Genomic DNA, 18,367 nt, shown 5'->3' with positions numbered 1-18,367 from the left:
GCACACACACATATGCACGCGTACACGTGCACTGTGTTCCTGCTTCATTGGCCCCCTTCAGTCTCTGAAACCAGCCAGAAGGGTCCTGCCTTAACCAGCTCCCTCTGCCTGCCCTATTCTATCCCCACCCTCCCCTCCTTGTTTTGCCTAAGTCCTTCCAGACTGAGCTTATTTGTCACCTCTTGAGTGACACATCGAGCTAAGTTGGGTCTCCCACTCCTTCCGCCCGTTACTCTCCATCACTGCCCCCGTCCCCTCCCCTCACCACATTAGTCACAATTTGTCATTACATAATTCTAGTGTGCCTGATTCCCCCGATAGAACATTACCCGCAGACGGGCCGCAGCTGTGTCTGTCATCCACCGGGATGTGCCCAGTATACTGAGCGTGCAGCAGATGCTCCACATGTCCGTCGGGTGAAGAAATGAATGTTAAGTCGTTTGTCCCAGATCTCCCAGGAGCGAGGTAGAAAATGATGAGCAGGGGTTCAAACCCAGCTGGCCTGACTTCAAACTAAACCTCTCCTCTCTGTGGCCCCACCCCTTAGCTTTAAAAAAAGACCCCTTAAAACTTGCCTTGTGGAAGGTAAAGCTGGTAAAGCATTCAGCTGCCGGCACCAAGTGTTCAATAGGTGCCGCTAGTATTACTTGTGTGGCAATTACTCTCCGATGTGCTTTTCCACGTAAGCAAACCCTTAAGCAAAGGGCAGCTGGTGCTTTGGAGTTAAAAGCACGTGCATGGAAGGGAATTAGAAGGCCAAATAAATAACAGGAATCAAAAATAAACTTTGTCATCTGCAAGTGCTATGACCTAACGAGCTGTCTTTCATACCAATGTTGTTGTTGGATTTTCTTTTTTATAACGGGGTCAACTGAGCTAAATTCAGAGCTGGGTAGATTCTCCGAATCTTCCATTCAGCATTTCCATTATGGCTGGGTGATAAATTCTGCTGTGAGCCTTTAAGATGAGAGCCAAACCGAAAAGTTAATTAAAGATAAAAATGGGTGCTGTCAATTTTACTGCTGAAATTAAATGCATTTTCACAGATTAAAGGAAAAAAGCAAGTATTGATAGGATATTAAAATCCAATCCTTCAAAAGAAATGATAAGAAAATAAAAGGTCCCTTTCGGGGCTATTTCAATGGCTGTAATCAAAATGTAAAATGCAGACGTATTTTCATGCAGAGAGCTTTAAAAGAAAATTAATTGGCCATATTTTTACCAGATGGTAATAACTAAATAGTAGCACATAAAATCAAATATCACAAAAAGTATAAACCATGTATAAAACTGAGCTGTCTCAACAGAATTTAATAACAGCATATATATATATATATATGCCACAATGTCAAAGGCCCTATTACCAATAGAAAAATACAAGAGAACAAGGAAATGGCAATTCACTACAAAACAGAGTAAATTATAATGTATCCTGGGCAAATACCAGCTCTTGTTACAAATGAAGATACTGTCTTCCATCTCGAGAAAGTACCCTGCAATATCCCATGCCCCCTAAATGTTGAAAACTTTTATACCTGGAAATGATGAATCATATCATGGAACAATTTTATTTAAGACAAATATGAACAATAGTGTATTGTGTACTTGTAATGTGTAAAAGGATAGATTGTAAATTAAATCTTTTCTACACACACACACACACACACACAAAATCGTAACTATGTAGAGGTACTGGATATGGTAATTAGCTTGATTGTGGTGATCATTTCACAATGTATATTAAACATCAAGTTGTACACCTTAAAGAAACACAAGTTGTATATGCCAATGATAGCTCAATAAAGCCACTAAAAAAATAAAAATAATTTCTACAGTTTAAAAAAAGACATGTGGATTTCTGTAGATAAATTCCTTCAGCAGATTTGCAATTACGTACTATGCAAAAGTTCAACATTTGCATACTAGATACAACTTACTAGGAGATTTATTACATTAAGTGAAATGTTCTTCATAGGAGACATACTATTATACATTTTTAAAAGAAACATATGCCCCTATTTAATGCCTTGAAAACATAATTGCAAATATTCGATTCTGTGCAAAAGGTAGAATGGAAATATCCTTATCAAATATACAGCCTGTATTTCACTCACCTTCTATTCTAGAAATAAAAGGTATTTATAGACCTGACACATACACTAAAAATAAATCCAAAGGACAAATGATTCTGCATGTGCAGACTTCAAATACTCCAGCAGTTTGTAGCTATGCACCAGGGGAACTGCGTCTTGGACTCTAATTCATTGATTGCCAATTTAATTGTTCTCAGACTCTTCCCACCTCAATCAAGGGGTATGAAGAAATTCTGATCCTCAAAAGCACTAAAAAAATTCAAGATTAAATGTATTTCACTTCCATTTGTAATTTGTAAACTGCCACATAACACCTTGAGGGAAATGGATAAAGTAAAACCAAAACTGAGCTGTTTCTCTACTATGTTTGCGAACCTGCTTTAATCATCCACTCCCCTGATTCATGCAGCAAGGTTCACTTTGGCATCCAGCTTCATTTCCTGTGGAATACTAATTGATGTCACGCTTTCTATATGGAAAAAAAGCAAGACCAGATGAGCAAGCTTTCAGCAACACAAAAGGCTCTCCCATGAAGGTTAGAGTTAATGTATGGCATTGATCCTTCTAGAGAATCGATGGTCTTTGAACTAATTCTAAGCCACCTGATCCAAGGCTCTCAAAATTGGAAATCATTTGCTTATTTCCAGTTCACAGCTGCCTCACATGAGACACCATCTTTCCTTGCTCTTCTATAACACACCTGATTAATTTTATCAATTTTTGAAAACTAAAAAGAACACTTGAAGTCACCTGTAAGGAAAAGGATATTTTTGATCCTTGATTACGTCGGATCTTCTCAGCCACTGGGGAACCAGAGTTGAAACTGCTTGTGCTTTTGATGCTAATCTGATCTCTCCAGTGGGAAACAGATTGGGAAATACAGAAAGTTCTAGACATTGGGAAGTGTACAATCTTGGGTCCTTGCTGTGAGATAAACATGAGTGTGAATCCTTGCTGTCACTTCTTGGCTATTCATTCAACAAATATTTGAGAATCTATTTGCCAATTTTCGGGATGATGCAGAGAACAAGATAGATGACGTCCCTGCCTGGGGAAGGAAGGCAGAAAATAAACAAGATCATTTTAGAATTTGATAAGAATTCTTGAAGAAATAAACAGAAAAAGAGAAAGTGATGGAGTAGAGGTGAGAGGTTCTACTTGGATTGGGTGGTCAGAAAATGCCTTTCTGAGGAAGTGACCCGAATTAGGACCTGGAGACAGAGAAAGTGCCAGGCACGCAGAGTGCAGTGGGGAAGAGCATCCCCAATAGAGGGGATGAGCTGGGTGAAGACCTTAAGGTAGAAGAGAACTGGATGTGAGGGAAGGACCAAGAGGAGTCAGGTACAGAGTGTCATCAACGAGAGAGGGGGCGTGCGGTGAAGTGCGGTTGCTCAGAATGAAGACAACGGACTTTACTCTCCGGACAATGGACTTTACTCTCTGGACAATGGAAAGTGGGGCTGATTCAAGGTTATATTGAAGATTATATTGTTTGGGTAGTGGGGGTCCTCTTAAAGCAAAAGAATACCAAATTGAGTATGAAATTGGATATTTATTTACAATTAAGAAAACAAAAAATTACAGTTTTAAAAAGTTATCAAGTATCGCAGTATCTAGAAAACTATAGTCCGATGAACAGACACACCTGTAGAGTATTTTCCCTCCCTGCTTTTTTGGGATGACATGAGCTGCATCCTCCTCTTATAATTTTGTACATCTGAAGACCGGAGGAGTTTGCCATAGACCAGCTTCTGACCCCACACACTTCAAGCCTGTTTCCTTTCCACTGTCTAGACACTTCCGACGAGGAGAGGCATAGAAGACGCTGCTCTTGTGACGACAAACGTCTGTCCCTACACCTTCCTGTCGTGATGCTGGGTAAGCTGGCACAGTGGGTGGAAGGAAAGGGCCTGGAAGGCATTTCCACACTGGGATGACTAACAATAACCTCCCTGCCCATGAACGTGACTCCGAATAAATACATTCCATTACAGCCATGACCGCTCCAATGACTTCCAAAAGGAGGGGAGGTTTGTGTGGAAACAGACAGTAGTGCTTATCAACTGCAGTTAAAAGATCTTATTTTTGGAAACTCTCCAAAAACATATGAGCATAAGCCACACTGTTAGGGTCCTTCCCAGGGCCCTGGAGTTTAAGCTTCGTTAATAAATTTGTGAAATTCTCTAATGGGAAACTGATAAAAGGGTAAGACATGCGCTCATGTGCTCTGATTCATTTATAAAGATCACTCTAGCAGTTAGGGGAAGGGCTGGAGGGGGACAAGTCGGGGAGGCTCCCATAGAAGCCCAGGCAAGAGATGACAGTCCTGGTTTGCACTGCAAGGGTGGCACAAGAGCTGTCTGACTTGGTACAAGTAACTCACCTTTTCTGACCTTTGGTTTTCTCAACTACCTAATAGAAAGGTTGCCTCTAAATCACAGGGCGCACAGAAGGTCCTCAATGACTGACTGCTATAATTACACTAAGTGATTTACAAGGTTATGGTGAGAACTAACACTAACAGATAGAAAGTAACTGACACACACTGTGTACTCAACAAACGGTAGCTTCTGCTCTGTTGTACTGGGAAACAGGGCTTTCTAAGGCTGCAAAATACTCTAAAAAAGCAATGAGAAGGCAAAAACATACTTTAAATTCCCCTTTAAGACTATTTTAAAATGGCTTTTCTGTAATTTGCCAGAGTCCACCAGTATGCTTATTCAGCATCTGAACTGGGCTGAACTGGGCCGGTGCCACAAGTTAGCAGTGGCTAACTCTGCGCAAGATAGTGTGGGGGATTTTTACTTAATCCGTGGTGTTTTCTTCAAAGTGAGCATGTACTCCCTTTGTAATCGGAAGAAGTAAGTTATTAGATTGTTTAGGGCTCAGAAGACAATTTACCCTGGCCTCTCTCATTCTGTATGACTGAATTTTTCAGAGAATGTTATTATATAAGGCTCTAGGGTACAGAATCAAAGACGTGGCCTTTCCTAGTGTTAGGCATAAAGGAGCTTAGAGAAGAGATACTTCCTGCCAGGATGAAAGGAAGCCAAAATCCTCTCCAACTGTGAGACCTACTTCAACGATAACTAACAAATTCATATACATACATTTACTCAAAGAGTCAATCCAGCTTCCATTTTTATTGGGCTCTTATGGGAGAAAATAGGGGAAAGCAGGCTCCTTTCAAGATCTGTACTGCTAATATGAACATATAGCATAAAGATGGATTTAAAATAAACCAAGACAGGACCCCTCAATCTCACTTCTGGGTATATTCCCAAGAGAAATTAAGACACATGTTCATACAAAAACTTATACGTGAGTATTCAAAGCAGCAATATTCATAATAGCCAAAAAAAAAAGAAATAACTCTAATGTCCAAAAATTGATGGATAAAATGTGGTATAACCACACAATGGAATATTATTCAGAAATAAAAAGGAAATGAATTCATGCTATTCTTTCTTTCATCTAGTAAACAAAGAACTGAATTACAGTACACACTACAACATGGAAGAACCTTGAAAACATTACACTAAGTGAAAGAGGCCATTCACAAAGGATCACATATCGTATGATTTCATTTACATGAAATTACCAGAATAGGTGACTCTGTATAGACAGAAAGTAGATTAGTGGTTGCGAAGGGCTGAGGAGGGAGCTGCGGGTGACGGCAAAGTGGTCCAGGATTTCTTTCCAGGGTGATGAAAATGCTCTGAAATTGATTGCAGTGTTAGTTGCACAAGTCAGTGAATATACTGAAAGCCACTTAAGTGTATGCCTTAAATGAGTGAATTGTATGATAAATAAGTTATACCTCAATAAAGCTGTCACCAAAAAAATAATTTTAAATAGATGAATAAATAAACCAAGAAAGGCAAATAACTATCTTATTTCATGTAATTCTGAATTCATTCAAGAATGGGCAAAACAAATTTCTACTGTATAGCACAGGGAACTATATTCAGTATCTTGCAGCAACCTATAATGAAAAAGAATATGAAAATCAATGTATGTATGTATATATATGGCTGAAACATTCTTTACACCAGAAATTGACACATAATAACTGATGATATTTCAACTTAAAAAAAAGAATGGACAATTCCCAGTTAGTCTGATGAATGGAATTAAAACTGCATGATTAATTTAAACAGTGCCTTTAGATACCAGTTATATATTTTAAATTATGCATGATAAAACCAATAAAACCACACATTTACTAGAATGTTATATACTTTCATGGGGAATATCTTTATATGCATTATGCTAATAAGAACTATAAATGATTCATAGCTTTGCCTGCATAAACACAAAAAGCCTTCAGTATACCCATATCAAAAAACAAAATTAAAAAAACAAAAAAATAAAATTAAAATGCAAATGCTAAAATGGGAAAACACTGTAATGTGCATGACAAAGAGCTATTCTTAACAGAGCTCATAAATGAATTTTTAAAAAGGTAAACGCTCTGATAGAAAATTGAGCAGCAAAAGAGATGGACAGTGCACAAAAGAATACAAATGAACAATATCTGGAAGAAAAAGGAAAAACAAAAAGCATTTGAAATGGTTTTACTCACTATGTGATGTGCAAGTTTATCAAGTTCTTTCCCCTCCAGGGATATTAGTGTCCACTTGATTTCAGGCCAAAACAATAACAAGAGATGTTAGGAAATTTAAAGAGTAGTTCATCATGTTCACTTACCGTCTTTAAATCTGACTGTAACTACTTACCTGAGTTAGAGACCTTGGTCATCCTTTACTCCCTCTCCCTCATCCCTCAGTCTGTGGGCCCCTCAGCCCGTTCCCTGTACCGCTGTCTGAGAGCCTCGTCTTCCCTTGCCTGACTATTTCAGCAGCCTCCTAGCTGGTCTCCCTGCCTTATCGCTTCCCACTTAATCCATCTTCTGGACTCCAGGAGTGAGAGTGTCATTGTTTCTCTCCTTTACTCAAAAATCTCAGTGGCCTCTGCATCATACAGAGCATGAACTCCAAGACTGGTGAAGCTATCCTCTCTTCTTAGCTTACATGTCCAACCTCATCTCTGGACATTATTCTTCTTCCTCCGACAAGCTCTGCTGTTGCTCTGCTCAGCTACTGACTTCCCATAAAAATGGGAAGCTCTCCCATTGCCAGGCCTTTACACAAGCAGTTCCCTCTGCCTTTACTCCCTAGTCTCAGGATGCAGCCACCTGGAGTCTAGCACGTCCTCCATATTATTAAGTAGATGATGACAGCCCTCCCTGCTTTTCCTGCAAGACTGCACATTAAGGACTGAGGACATGTCTTACTCATCCACAAATCCCCATCACCTAAAATTACCAGGAACATGGTAAACATAAAGAAAAAAAGAAATGAATCCACTTTCTGATTTTTTTTTCAGAATGTGGAATATTTTTGCATTGCTAAAACAAATATTTTCATGGAGCTTTCAAAGTGCTAGACTGTAGAAATTCCAGTCTCGCTTATTTTCTGATTAAGAACACAAGCAGTAAAATTATATGCAGGAACACATGATTTTTTTCCACACATGTAACTCACCATAATGAAATCAAGATTTTGATTTTGCAGTCTGACTCAAGATTGAAAATGTCTAGCTTTTTGGTTTCCTATTTATTTCCATCAAGGTGCACCTGCACCAGTAACGCCCCTGGGAGAACCCACGAGTCTTGCCCAGGGAGAGAATGAAATACTTGTCGTTGCTGGAGGAGCACCCCCGTTTAGATGAGGATTGCTAAGCGTGCATTCAGGATGCATCATCAGAAACCAGAGGGCTCTGAAACCTAGGGCTAAAAATACGCCACAGAGCAGAGGAAAAAGAGGCTGGGTGAGAATGTAGGCTAGCAGTCAGCCCTAGAGCAGGAAAGACGCAGGTATAGAGTAGCCCCTGCTGCACCCCCATCACCTGCTTTTCCCCCACAGAACGAAATTATTTCAACAAAAGGGTATGTCGAAATCTGTTCATCATGAGGATAAAGTTCTGAAGACTTGCTCCTAATATGGTGGAAAAATATGCAAGGCTCTCTTACACATTACGGTCCTTGAAGTTGTCATAACTTGAAGCATTAAAGAGGTGGTCAGAGTATGGAAACCCCACCAGTTCCACTGACCTGGATGGAAAAGGGGTGTATTTTAGGATTTCACTCCAGTGTTATCAAGAGCTACTGTTCATTAACAATATTTATTTGCTGCCTAACATGTGTCAGTTTCTGTTCACCAGTGTTCCTGCAGTGGTTAAGTGGTTGGATTCTGGATATTATCTGGAGGTGAAACCAACATGGAGGGAGGGTATATAACTCAGTAGAGTGCGTGCTTAGCATGCATGAGGTCCTGGGTTCAAGCCCCAGAACCTCCATTAATAAAAAAAAAAAAAAAAGGATAAATAAACCTAATTACCTGCCCCCCATCAAGAAAAAAACCAACAGGATTTATCAGTTCAATTCTCCATCTACTGCCACTTCCCTATATAAAGATGGAAAGGTGGTCATTTTAAGATACATAGTCAATTCTCACTATTTACAGATTCTGCATTTGCAGATTTGCTTATAACCCCAAGTCAATACTTGCAGTGCTTTTGTGGTCACTGCCAACAGGCACAGAACCACAAAAATCCTTGAATTGCCTGATGTGCGCGTTTCCAGCTGAAGTCAAGGCGACACTCTGCATTATTTCATCTTATACTGTAAACAAGTGTTCTTCTTTCAGTCTGTTTTGTGCTACATTTTTCAGATTTTTGTGCTTTTTGTTGATGATTTTGCTTTTAAAAATGCCCCCTTGGCGTCGTGCTGGCCAGTGTTCCTAAGGGCAGTGATGTGCCTTACGGAGAAAACACATGCATTAGATAAGCTTCATTCAGGTGAGTTATAGTGCTCTGGGTCATGAGGACATTATTATTACCAATGTACGCCAGGTAAGATGTCTTAAAACATAAGCACACTTAAAACAAGCTTATGTATTGATCCATTTATGAAAGTGGTGTGACAGGAGGCTCAAAGAAACCTGATCCGTTATTTCGCTAGGAGCAATGGCTCAGTATTTGCTAATTCAGTGCTCATGGTGACGGTAGCTACCACGAATAACAAGAATCAAGCAGCACTGCTCCACAGCACTTCTATCAGAGAGGCCTCCATCCTAAGTGAACTCTGAGCAAGGCTCAGCAGTGGAGCTCCTTTAGTCAAACTGAACATTCTCACCTGCTGGTTCTGCTCTTCTCTGTGCTCTTAGTTTCTGCTGCACAGCGTTCCACGTGGCTTGGGCTGTGACTGTGGGCAGCCTGTCCTAGCGGCAGGGTGCTCAGCTTTCTTTCCTCACACCCACATATCAAGTCTGGCTTGGCTCAGCCCACATGTTCATTCTCAAACCCATCCCTGGAGAAAGACACAGATAGTCTGGCCAGATTGAGGGATGTACTCACCTCTGGGACAAGAGTGGAGTTCTCTGACTGACAGACCTACCAGGACCACCTGGAGTAGAAAGGTGGAAAACCAGAGCCTAAAAGCCGTAGCTAAGAGGAATGATGAACCGAAGGCAGTGGTCATCTCTCTCTTGTGAGTAGAGGGAAATGAGATCTGAAAGGGGGCTTCAAAAGTACTGATTAATTCACTTCTGAAGATGGGCAGTGGGTACACAGGGCTTCCTTTCCAATTACACCTTTCATGTTTTATCATAACTACTTATTTGTGCAAGGGTGTATGTGCACGCACACACAATATCCAGTATGAACAGCCATTAGTACCAAAGGCCAGCAAACCTAGAAGAGGGGTGTGATTCTTATTTCACTGGACAGGCCTCAGATAGGGTAATGTCAGTTGAGGCCTCGGAGAAGGGCAGCTCTGTTTTTGCTCAAATTGGGCTCCAGGTTCTCCAAGACAGTAGAGTAACAACAGAATAGGAAATCTTCAGTGCACGTTTCCCATCTTTCTTTGTGATGCTTACACTTCTGCCAATTTTAACATCTTATTTAACAGTAACTGCAAGGGTGGCCAGAGCATACATAGAGCATGAAAAGACCATAGCCCTATTAACCATGTAAGCTTCAACAATTACTGCTAGAGAAATTTTTCCTTCACCATTTTCATTCTTTCCAAATTTTATTCCAAAAAAAAAAAAAAGGGAGGTTGTGATTAAGATGTCCATCTAAAAAGAGTAATCATCATTACAATATTCAACTGGACAGAAATAACAAGGACCCAAGTCAGTTGGTACCATCCTATTTTCCCACTAGGTAAGTTTAAAAAAAAGTCAAAGCTTTCTCAGCGGGGAAGAGGACAGCTTTTACACTGAAATGGTGCCCCAAATGAGTTATAAAATCCCTGACTTTGTCTTCTATTTATCCTTTTCTTTCTGTTCTTTTTCCTTCTTCTCACGTTCAGCTTTAGCTTCTTCTTCCTCATGTTTTTTGATCAACTGCTCCACTTCCTTTTGCTTGAGAACTCTGATGACTGTCTTTCCATTCTCTCTTGTTAGTGTGGCAATTTCCACTGGAAGCAAACACACATCTGTATCACAGGCAGGCATACTTTGCCAACACAGGTAACAGGCAACCACAGTTTAATCTCTTCACATCATCTGAGCCAGAGTTCACCACTCTTCCATGTTTTATGCTGAGTGTGATTCATGGATACTTTTAGGGGAACAAAAGTCCTTCAATCTCACAATGTTTTTATTAACATTGTTACCTTAACATTGTCTCTTCATCCATCCTCACCTCCTGAGCTGCTGTTCTGTCACTTTCTGGGAAAAACTGCAATCAGCCAGTTAGTCTAGCTGTCCTGACAAGAAGGAACCACAATTTCCTTGTTGGGACTTCCGAACTCTCAGCCAGAATCTTTAACTAGTACTAATGCATATTTTTCAAGGACTTTTCAAAACAAAGACATGAGAAGCAGCTCCCATGACTATGGATGAGAAAAGAAGACTGATACCAGAAGGAGAAGGAATTTTTTGAGTAGGGGAAATTGAGAGGTGCCTCCTTGCAATCACAGAGAAGTAGACAAGAGGGCAATCTACAAGTAAATGGCATTTTTTTAAGGAACATGTGGAGCTAAGTTATCCTAAGTGAAACCAACACATTAATTTACCACAATTTTTGAAAAACATTTATAAATAAATGATCATATAAACATTAGCTAAATAAAGCATTTAAAATTGCAAACATGGGCTTAACAAAGGAGACCAGTAGATTCAGAAGAACACAGGGAACCACAACCCACGCCAGTGTTACAGCTCTGCTAAAGAACACCGACATATACACATAAATGTCTAACCACTTCCACATTCTTTACTGTATGCACACCTGAGCACAGACATCATTGTCAAGTAGATGACCATTACCGCCAAGTAGCACGGCTCAGATTTTACTATGAATATTGAGAACAATCAGACTCAAGGTCTTAAGCTTGGAGTGCAGTGCAGGATTGTGGCTCCACAACTTATCAATGGTGACCCTGGTCAAGTCTTAGCAAGTCGCTGAGACCACCTAACTTATAAGGCTGCTGTTTCAATGAACTATGGTAACATGTTAATGGCCTAACATGTAGCCACTCAGTCAATTCCCTCACTAAGCAAACAGATTCGAGGAGTGGACATACCTTTTTCAGCAGAGAGTTTGCTAACATCCATGGTCTTATTTAGAACTTTAATAGCTAAAGCAAGTGCTGACTTCAGAGTCATTTCTCCTTCTTTGTAGTCTTGTTTTAACATTGACACAGCTGCCTATAAAACATAAAGAAGAATCAACATGGAGAATTTCCTCTCAATTTTTGCATTTTTTATAAACATGAATTGATGAGAAATTATTGTTGGTATTATAACCAATATAATCAATTTTGATGGCAGGGAGGGGAGACACGGGATGGGGATGTGAAGGGGGCTGCTGATGCTCTATGAATGGATCCCAGGGATCCGTGATAACATTCAGGGGGGTCTGTGAACTAGCACATGAAAAAAAAACTACATCTTATTTTCACAGCTTCTAACTGAAAGTCAGCAAGCATTTCCTTTCATTATAATTAGAGGCAGTAAGCCCAAGCAGTATTAGCTGTACCTGCGACTTCATCACCAACAGAAACCAGACATTTTAGTCACGTTAAGGTTGCTGCAGCTACCTTAAATACTGTTTACACTCATCGCTACTTCAAAGTTACGGCAGTTATTAAGCCTTTTGCTAGATTTTACAGCAACACAAACATACTCACAGCGCTGTTATTTCCAATGCACGTGGCTTTCCATCCCCCGTAATTTCCGCTAGGGTCACTCTGATAGAGCTGAAAGCCATAGTGCTTATCCCAGCCAATGTAAAGCAATGAAACACCAAAGGGACGTTTGCCTTTAACAGAGGGGGAAAAAAGCCAAACACATCAACACTCTGAATTTAGTTATCACCATGGTTACTTGAGCTCACTGACTGTGGCTAACCCCCTTTCTGTGAAGTTAAGTATTCATAAACTGCTTCGTGTTCTGGACACCACAGATAAGCTCCATCAAAAATTCCACTTTTGTTTCTAGGATCTGGACGCAGCCAGGAAAGGGAATAAAGACACAGAGGACCAGTGCTGAATTTCATTATTATGTAAAAATCAATTTGTTTCCAGATTTGAGAATGTTATTTTGGTCTTTCAATAGTCTATTAATAAAACGCTTGACAGTCTACACAGTGGAACCCAGTTAGTTCATGAGGCAGGAATGGATGAAAAGTGTCTACTTATTTCATTTTCATTTTCATTTTTACTGCCTCAAAAAGGTTATTACTCATAAAATGTTTCAACTTTTTGTAATAAAATTTCCAAAGGATTCAGTACCTCCAAACTGTGTATAAGCTTGTTTGATATCACACAGCGCTGTGACCAACTGCTCACAAGGAATGGGCTCCTGATACTGTAATAAATACCTAGGATAAAGAAACTGGAATATTAATAGTTTTCTCTAAAACACTGTATCTACACTGTAAGCAAAATACCCTCTGAAAAGAAATCAATGCCACGGGGACAACATAATAGTCACTTGTAATCTGAAGGGGGAGGGGGGGAGGCATGGCAACGTCTTACCCTTACAGTAAGTAATATTTTACAAGTTTGGTTAAAGAAAAAAAATTAATTTTCAATTAATAGGTTTTTAATGGTTTTAATCTTTGCAAAAATGAGTTCTTAGAAAGATCGAAACTAATTTATGTGTCATCAATTACGCTATTTATGAACATACCTTTGAGCAATGAGCCTCAGCTCATTAGTCAGAACGTTAGCATCAGAAGTTATGCCGGCCACACTGCAGGCCATATCCCTTAAGGAGAAGACAGACATCAGTAAGGTTGCCTACAATAGATTGGTCTGTAAGCAGAGAAGACTTTTGCCCGGGTATTTACAAGTTTTTAAAAGTACCAAGTTCTATTAGAAATTCACCATATTTGCTTCACAGCTGCTACGCCCTTCAGACAAAAACTACGTAAGTTTTATCTTCACAGGAGACTTTCAGCTTGATGTCATTCAGCATGAAACATAAACAAATGCACCCTTAAGTTCTTTACAAGAGATGCATTTATCATCAACACTCTGTGAACAGGGTAAGACAATAAACACTAGGAAGCTAAAGTAAATCCCGAGAAGATTCAACCACAAAGAAACACAGGAAGGTGGATTACTCCACACTCTTGGGCAGTAAGTACTCTCACCTCCTAAAGCCTGGCTTGATAAGGGTGACGGTGAGGGGACCCAAGGGCAGGATATTTTATAAGCCTACCTAGGAAGTCCAGGGCTAGGCTCACATGAGGGATGCAATTTCTTTCTTTGCTCCCTGTTCCCTGAAGGCTACCCTGGCTCTCCTATAGCCTAGACACCCTCTGGCACTGTACCTAGTCAAGCCTGCAAACTGCTGAGAGGGCCCAACAGTGACTCTGTGAAGGGATGACCCCTCTTTGGATGAGTGTATCAAAAGGGCCTTATGACCAGCATTCACCTTGCCCACCACAGAAGGGAAAGTCTCCAATTGGCAAACCCAGCCCTCTGGTGGCTGCAAAGCCCTGCACATCCAACTATAAACAGAAACTTCACTAAGTGTACTAAACTGTTAGGGCTCAACTAAACTGTTCCCAGATCTGCAGGAGACCTGTTCTTTGGTAAGATTCAGTATAACTCAATAAAATTCCTGAGTAACCATTCTAAACAATACCTTCAGGGCCTCCTATATGCCAGACACTATGCTAGTTTATTTCATTTATTTTACTGTATTTCATTAAACTACCACAACCACCCTAGAAGCCTCTGAGGCCCAGGGAAGTTAAATAGTTGGTCTGAAGTCACACAGCTTGTACTGGCGGGCCCTAGATTTAACCTGAAGCTGTGTGACTACCAAGCCTGTACTCTTATCACTGCACAATGCTGTTTCTCCACGAAGTATTTGGCCCTGAAGTTAAAAATGAATAACCCATGGTCCTGGGCTTCATGGAGGTTTCAATTAAAATAAATTAAAAGCAAAAATTTTCAGAAGTAAAAACACAACAAACTGTTCAATTCTACCATGTCACATTTGGGAGGGAAATGGCCCTCCCAAAATACATGAGATCCCACTTTTGTGAGAAAGTGAGATTATTTAAACTCTCTTCCCTAAAATTTCACTTATTTCACTTACTCATTCAGTTTATAAATTTTTTCAGAAAAAAAGACTTCATCAAGAAGCTTGTGGATGTTGCGTCTCTCTGCTGCGAGCAAAACGCCGTCGTTGGCTAAAATTCCCAAACAGGTGCCTGCATGTCCAATAGCTTCCATGGCATATTCAACTTGGTACAAGCGACCTACAAAACACAAGTGGTGAGAAAGCATGCTTCTCCGCCTTGCTCCTGCACCACTGGTCCAAGAGAAGTCAGCAACAACGCTGGCAGGCTACAGACAAGAGGCCCACTTTTACTCTTAAGATACACGTAATCAATCTGGTGACCATAATTACTTTAAAGTACAAAAAGGATGAACAACTTAGTATTAAAAAAAAAAGTATGTAGGTTTTTCCCTCCTAAAATTCAAGCACTTAAAGATAATTTTTTTTTTTAATTTGAGACAGATTTAACAATTTCTGTTTTACCTTCTGGGGAAAATATAGTGGTCCTGGAGTCATATCTTCGAGACTGCAAAGGAAAAACATACAAATGATTTCTACCCACTCAAAGTAAGCCAACTCCTGCAAGCCCACAAATCATCACAAAGAGCACATCCTGGTACACAAAAGTGAGCGCAGAGGAAACTGATAAGGAAGAATACACCATCCATCTCTTTTTCCTTCCACTTCAGTTTTCTCATACAAGTCTGTAAGCTGAGTACAAGCAATACCATTTATCAGGCAACAGCTTACTGGCATATGTATTAACTCACCATGTTTTCTGAACTTTATATAATTCCTGTAACAAGAAAACAGAATCACTATTAAAATAAAATTTACAGTTTAACAATTTAAAAAGCATTTCCTGATTACTCCCCCACCCCCACCAAAAATATGTTTTGTTCACTCCCTTCGTTCAGCTAACATTTACCCTGTAACCTTTATCCTGCACCAGGCACTATGCTAGATGCTGGAACACCAGGATGGGTAAGACCAATCCCTTTCCTGATGAGCTTACAGCCTTCAGGTAGCCAGGTGAAGGAGGCAGACACAGACTGGACAAACAGAAAGCAATGTGGGAATAGAGGCATTAAAGGTAGAGGGGGAAGAGGGATGGAGAAAATCAAGAAAGTACTTTTTTTGGTGAAACAAATACAGAAAATGAGCCCAAATTACAGATGGGAGAGGCAGAAGTAAGGCTGAGAACCTTCAGGTCTCAGGAAGAATAGGGGTAGGAGAAGGGAAGGGCATTCCAGGCAGAGGAGAAAGCTTGAGCAAAGGGTAGGTGAATGAATAGGGAAGACGAATCGCTGAAACTTAAAAAAAATAGAATATGAACAAACTAGAGAACTAAGCAAGTATTCAGATCATGTAGAGCTTTGAATGTCAAGTTACGAGGCTCAGGCTATCTCCAGAGAATGATATGGGATCGTGAACTATAAAGGGGAGGGGAAGGGCGGTAATCTTTGGCATCATTACTATTCCTGCAAAAGACAATACTGGGGCTCAGCATGATTTAGTGGAAAAGCCAAATTTCGGACTCCAGAACCAATCTTCCCCAACAGTGGAATATCGGTTATTAAGAACGGAAAGAAGCAGGGATCAGGGCCTGAACAGCCTGCGTGCCCAGGTAAAAACCGTGAATTTTACCTCTTAAGTAATGGGGCTCTACCGAATGATGCTGGGCCAAAGAGCCACAGGAGCTGAGGGCTATTTTAGAGGGAGCACTCCGGATGGCGAGGACCGGGGCAAGGTAACCAGTTACGAGACTGCTGCAACAGACGGGTGAAAAGTAGGGCTGGCCCTGGGCAGAGACCCGGGAGGGCAGAGAGAGGAGGCCCGCCGGCGGTTCTGACCGCGCGTCCCCACGCCTGACGCCGGACAACCGCCGGACGAGAGTTCACCCGCACCTCGGCCCAGCAGGCTAACTTTCACGTACGGACTCTCCCAGAGCCCGAGGCTCCGACTCCCCCGTCCTGCCCACCGGGCCCCGCGCCCCACCGCTCCGCGCACGGAAGCCCGACGGCGGCCGGCCGGGGCCAGTCCCAGGGCAGGACCGTCACCGAGAAGCTGGTGCAGAGTCATCGTGCCCACGGCTCCTCGGCGGCCGCCGCAGGCCGGGGCACGCTCTGCCGCGACGCTCACGACCCCCGCCCGCGGGGAAGCGGCCCAGCTTCCGTGGGTGCCCAGGGGGCAACGCTCACCGGAAGGAAGACGCTAAAGAGTCCGGACCCAAACCGAGCGCCTTTCTCCGCGGAACCCACCGCCGCTGCGCGAGGCTCCGCTGCTAATATGGCCCCCGCGCGTGCGCAGAACCACCGGGGGCGGGGCCGCCGAGTACGCGGAAGTCCTTCCGGGGGGCGGGGCGAGAGCCAGGTGCCCTCGTGGGAGCTGGGGGGTTGGGGTGCGACGGCTCGGGCAGGGGTCCGCAGCCCGGGGAGGGGGCATCATAGCCTGGGGAGGAGGGCAGGAACACCCCGGCCAAGGAGGAAGTAGGATTATAGCTAATGTCCCTTTCCCACGCTTTGCGCTCTGTTTTCACTTTCACTTTCACTTTCTTTTCAGCGCTAAGTCATAGGCCCAGGAGACCAATGGTGTGGGAGCGCCTGTCAGTTGCTAACTTTTCCTGCCCTGTTCTCAGAATGGTCCCAAGCACGTCACACGTTACCCTTCGACTTGCCTCTTCGTATCATCTCCCTTCCTGAATCTGTCCTCCACTTTTATTGCTGATACACACATTTTTGGACATATAAAGCAAATTATGGTGGGGTTTACGTCTTTGGGAGAACTTTTACTTTGGTCTCCTCCTCTGCTTTTCACCTTTTCAGAAAGGATTCCCCTGACCAACCGAGTGAAAGCAATACCCTACCATCACTACACACACACAAACACACACACACACACACACACACACACACACACACGTTATCTTCTATATAGAAATTATCATGTTTACTAGTTTACGTGTTCATTGTCCATCTCTACTTTCCACAGTTTTTCTCATCTGGCTTCAGTCCCTATGTAAACTATCTACTATTCATGTTTTAAGTTTCTTCGAGCTGGATGGTTGACTAGGTCTGGGTTAATGTGTAGTGATGTGCATATGGTGTCCGCCAAGAAGAGATCCACAGGACGGGGACTTTGTCCTCTTCATGTCGGGCAAAAAATTATTATTGAGGGATCCCAGCTTTTAAAAGGAGGTAGCCTAGGGATGAGTTGTGTCTTGAGGTCTCTCCTGTCATTTCTGCTTCCCAGGCGCACAGGGAGGTGAGCCAAGGCGAAATGGCAAGGGCCACACCCAGACAAGTGGTGCTCTGAAGCATCTTTAGGTAGCAGGTAGCCTATGGAATCTCTGAGGATCTCTGCCACCTTTGTTTACTCTGCAGAATTAAGCATTAAGAATTATAAGTGAGAGGGAGGATTTCTTAGGTCAAAAGAAGAGGGCTCAGTTGAGATAAAAGGACAGAAATAAGAATGAGTTTGACAAGTTTGGGTGACAGAGTAGTTCAGTCTGGCCAGAGTAAAGGAGGAAAGGAATTTAGGCTAAATCGTAGAATGCCTTCAGTGCCAGAATTTTTTTTTTTTCTGTAGGAAATGAGAAAAGAGGATTAAAGTGATATTTCAGGATGATGAAGCCTCATCTCCTATCCCACATGTTCCTCCTACAATGTGGCATGGATGCTCGCA

General features: G+C 41.9%; 1 protein-coding gene across 2 annotated transcripts; it reads right to left on the bottom strand.

Annotated features, from left to right (window-relative positions):
* Positions 1 to 10,169: 10,169 nt before the first annotated feature.
* On the bottom strand, positions 10,170 to 17,008 carry PSMA4 (proteasome 20S subunit alpha 4). Of its 2 annotated transcripts, XM_074353987.1 has the most exons (10): positions 16,885 to 16,966; positions 16,331 to 16,452; positions 15,454 to 15,479; positions 15,167 to 15,209; positions 14,720 to 14,882; positions 13,298 to 13,375; positions 12,898 to 12,986; positions 12,295 to 12,425; positions 11,689 to 11,812; positions 10,170 to 10,578 (listed from the first exon to the last, which is right to left on the bottom strand). In XM_074353987.1, the coding sequence occupies exons 3-10, from the start codon at positions 15,454 to 15,456 to the stop codon at positions 10,424 to 10,426; spliced, it is 786 nt and encodes a 261-aa protein (XP_074210088.1). In that variant the 5' UTR covers positions 15,457 to 15,479; positions 16,331 to 16,452; positions 16,885 to 16,966; the 3' UTR covers positions 10,170 to 10,423. The 2 variants fall into 2 exon arrangements, with proteins under 2 accessions (XP_074210088.1, XP_074210087.1); XM_074353986.1 differs by lacking the exon at positions 16,331 to 16,452 and having other exon boundaries at positions 16,885 to 17,008.
* Positions 17,009 to 18,367: the final 1,359 nt, after the last annotated feature.

The sequence above is a fragment of the Camelus bactrianus genome, chromosome 27 (assembly GCF_048773025.1).
Source record: "Camelus bactrianus isolate YW-2024 breed Bactrian camel chromosome 27, ASM4877302v1, whole genome shotgun sequence".
Lineage (NCBI taxonomy): Eukaryota > Metazoa > Chordata > Mammalia > Artiodactyla > Camelidae > Camelus > Camelus bactrianus.
Note: the sequence above shows the minus strand (reverse complement) of the source record. Positions and strands in the feature narration are given on the sequence as shown.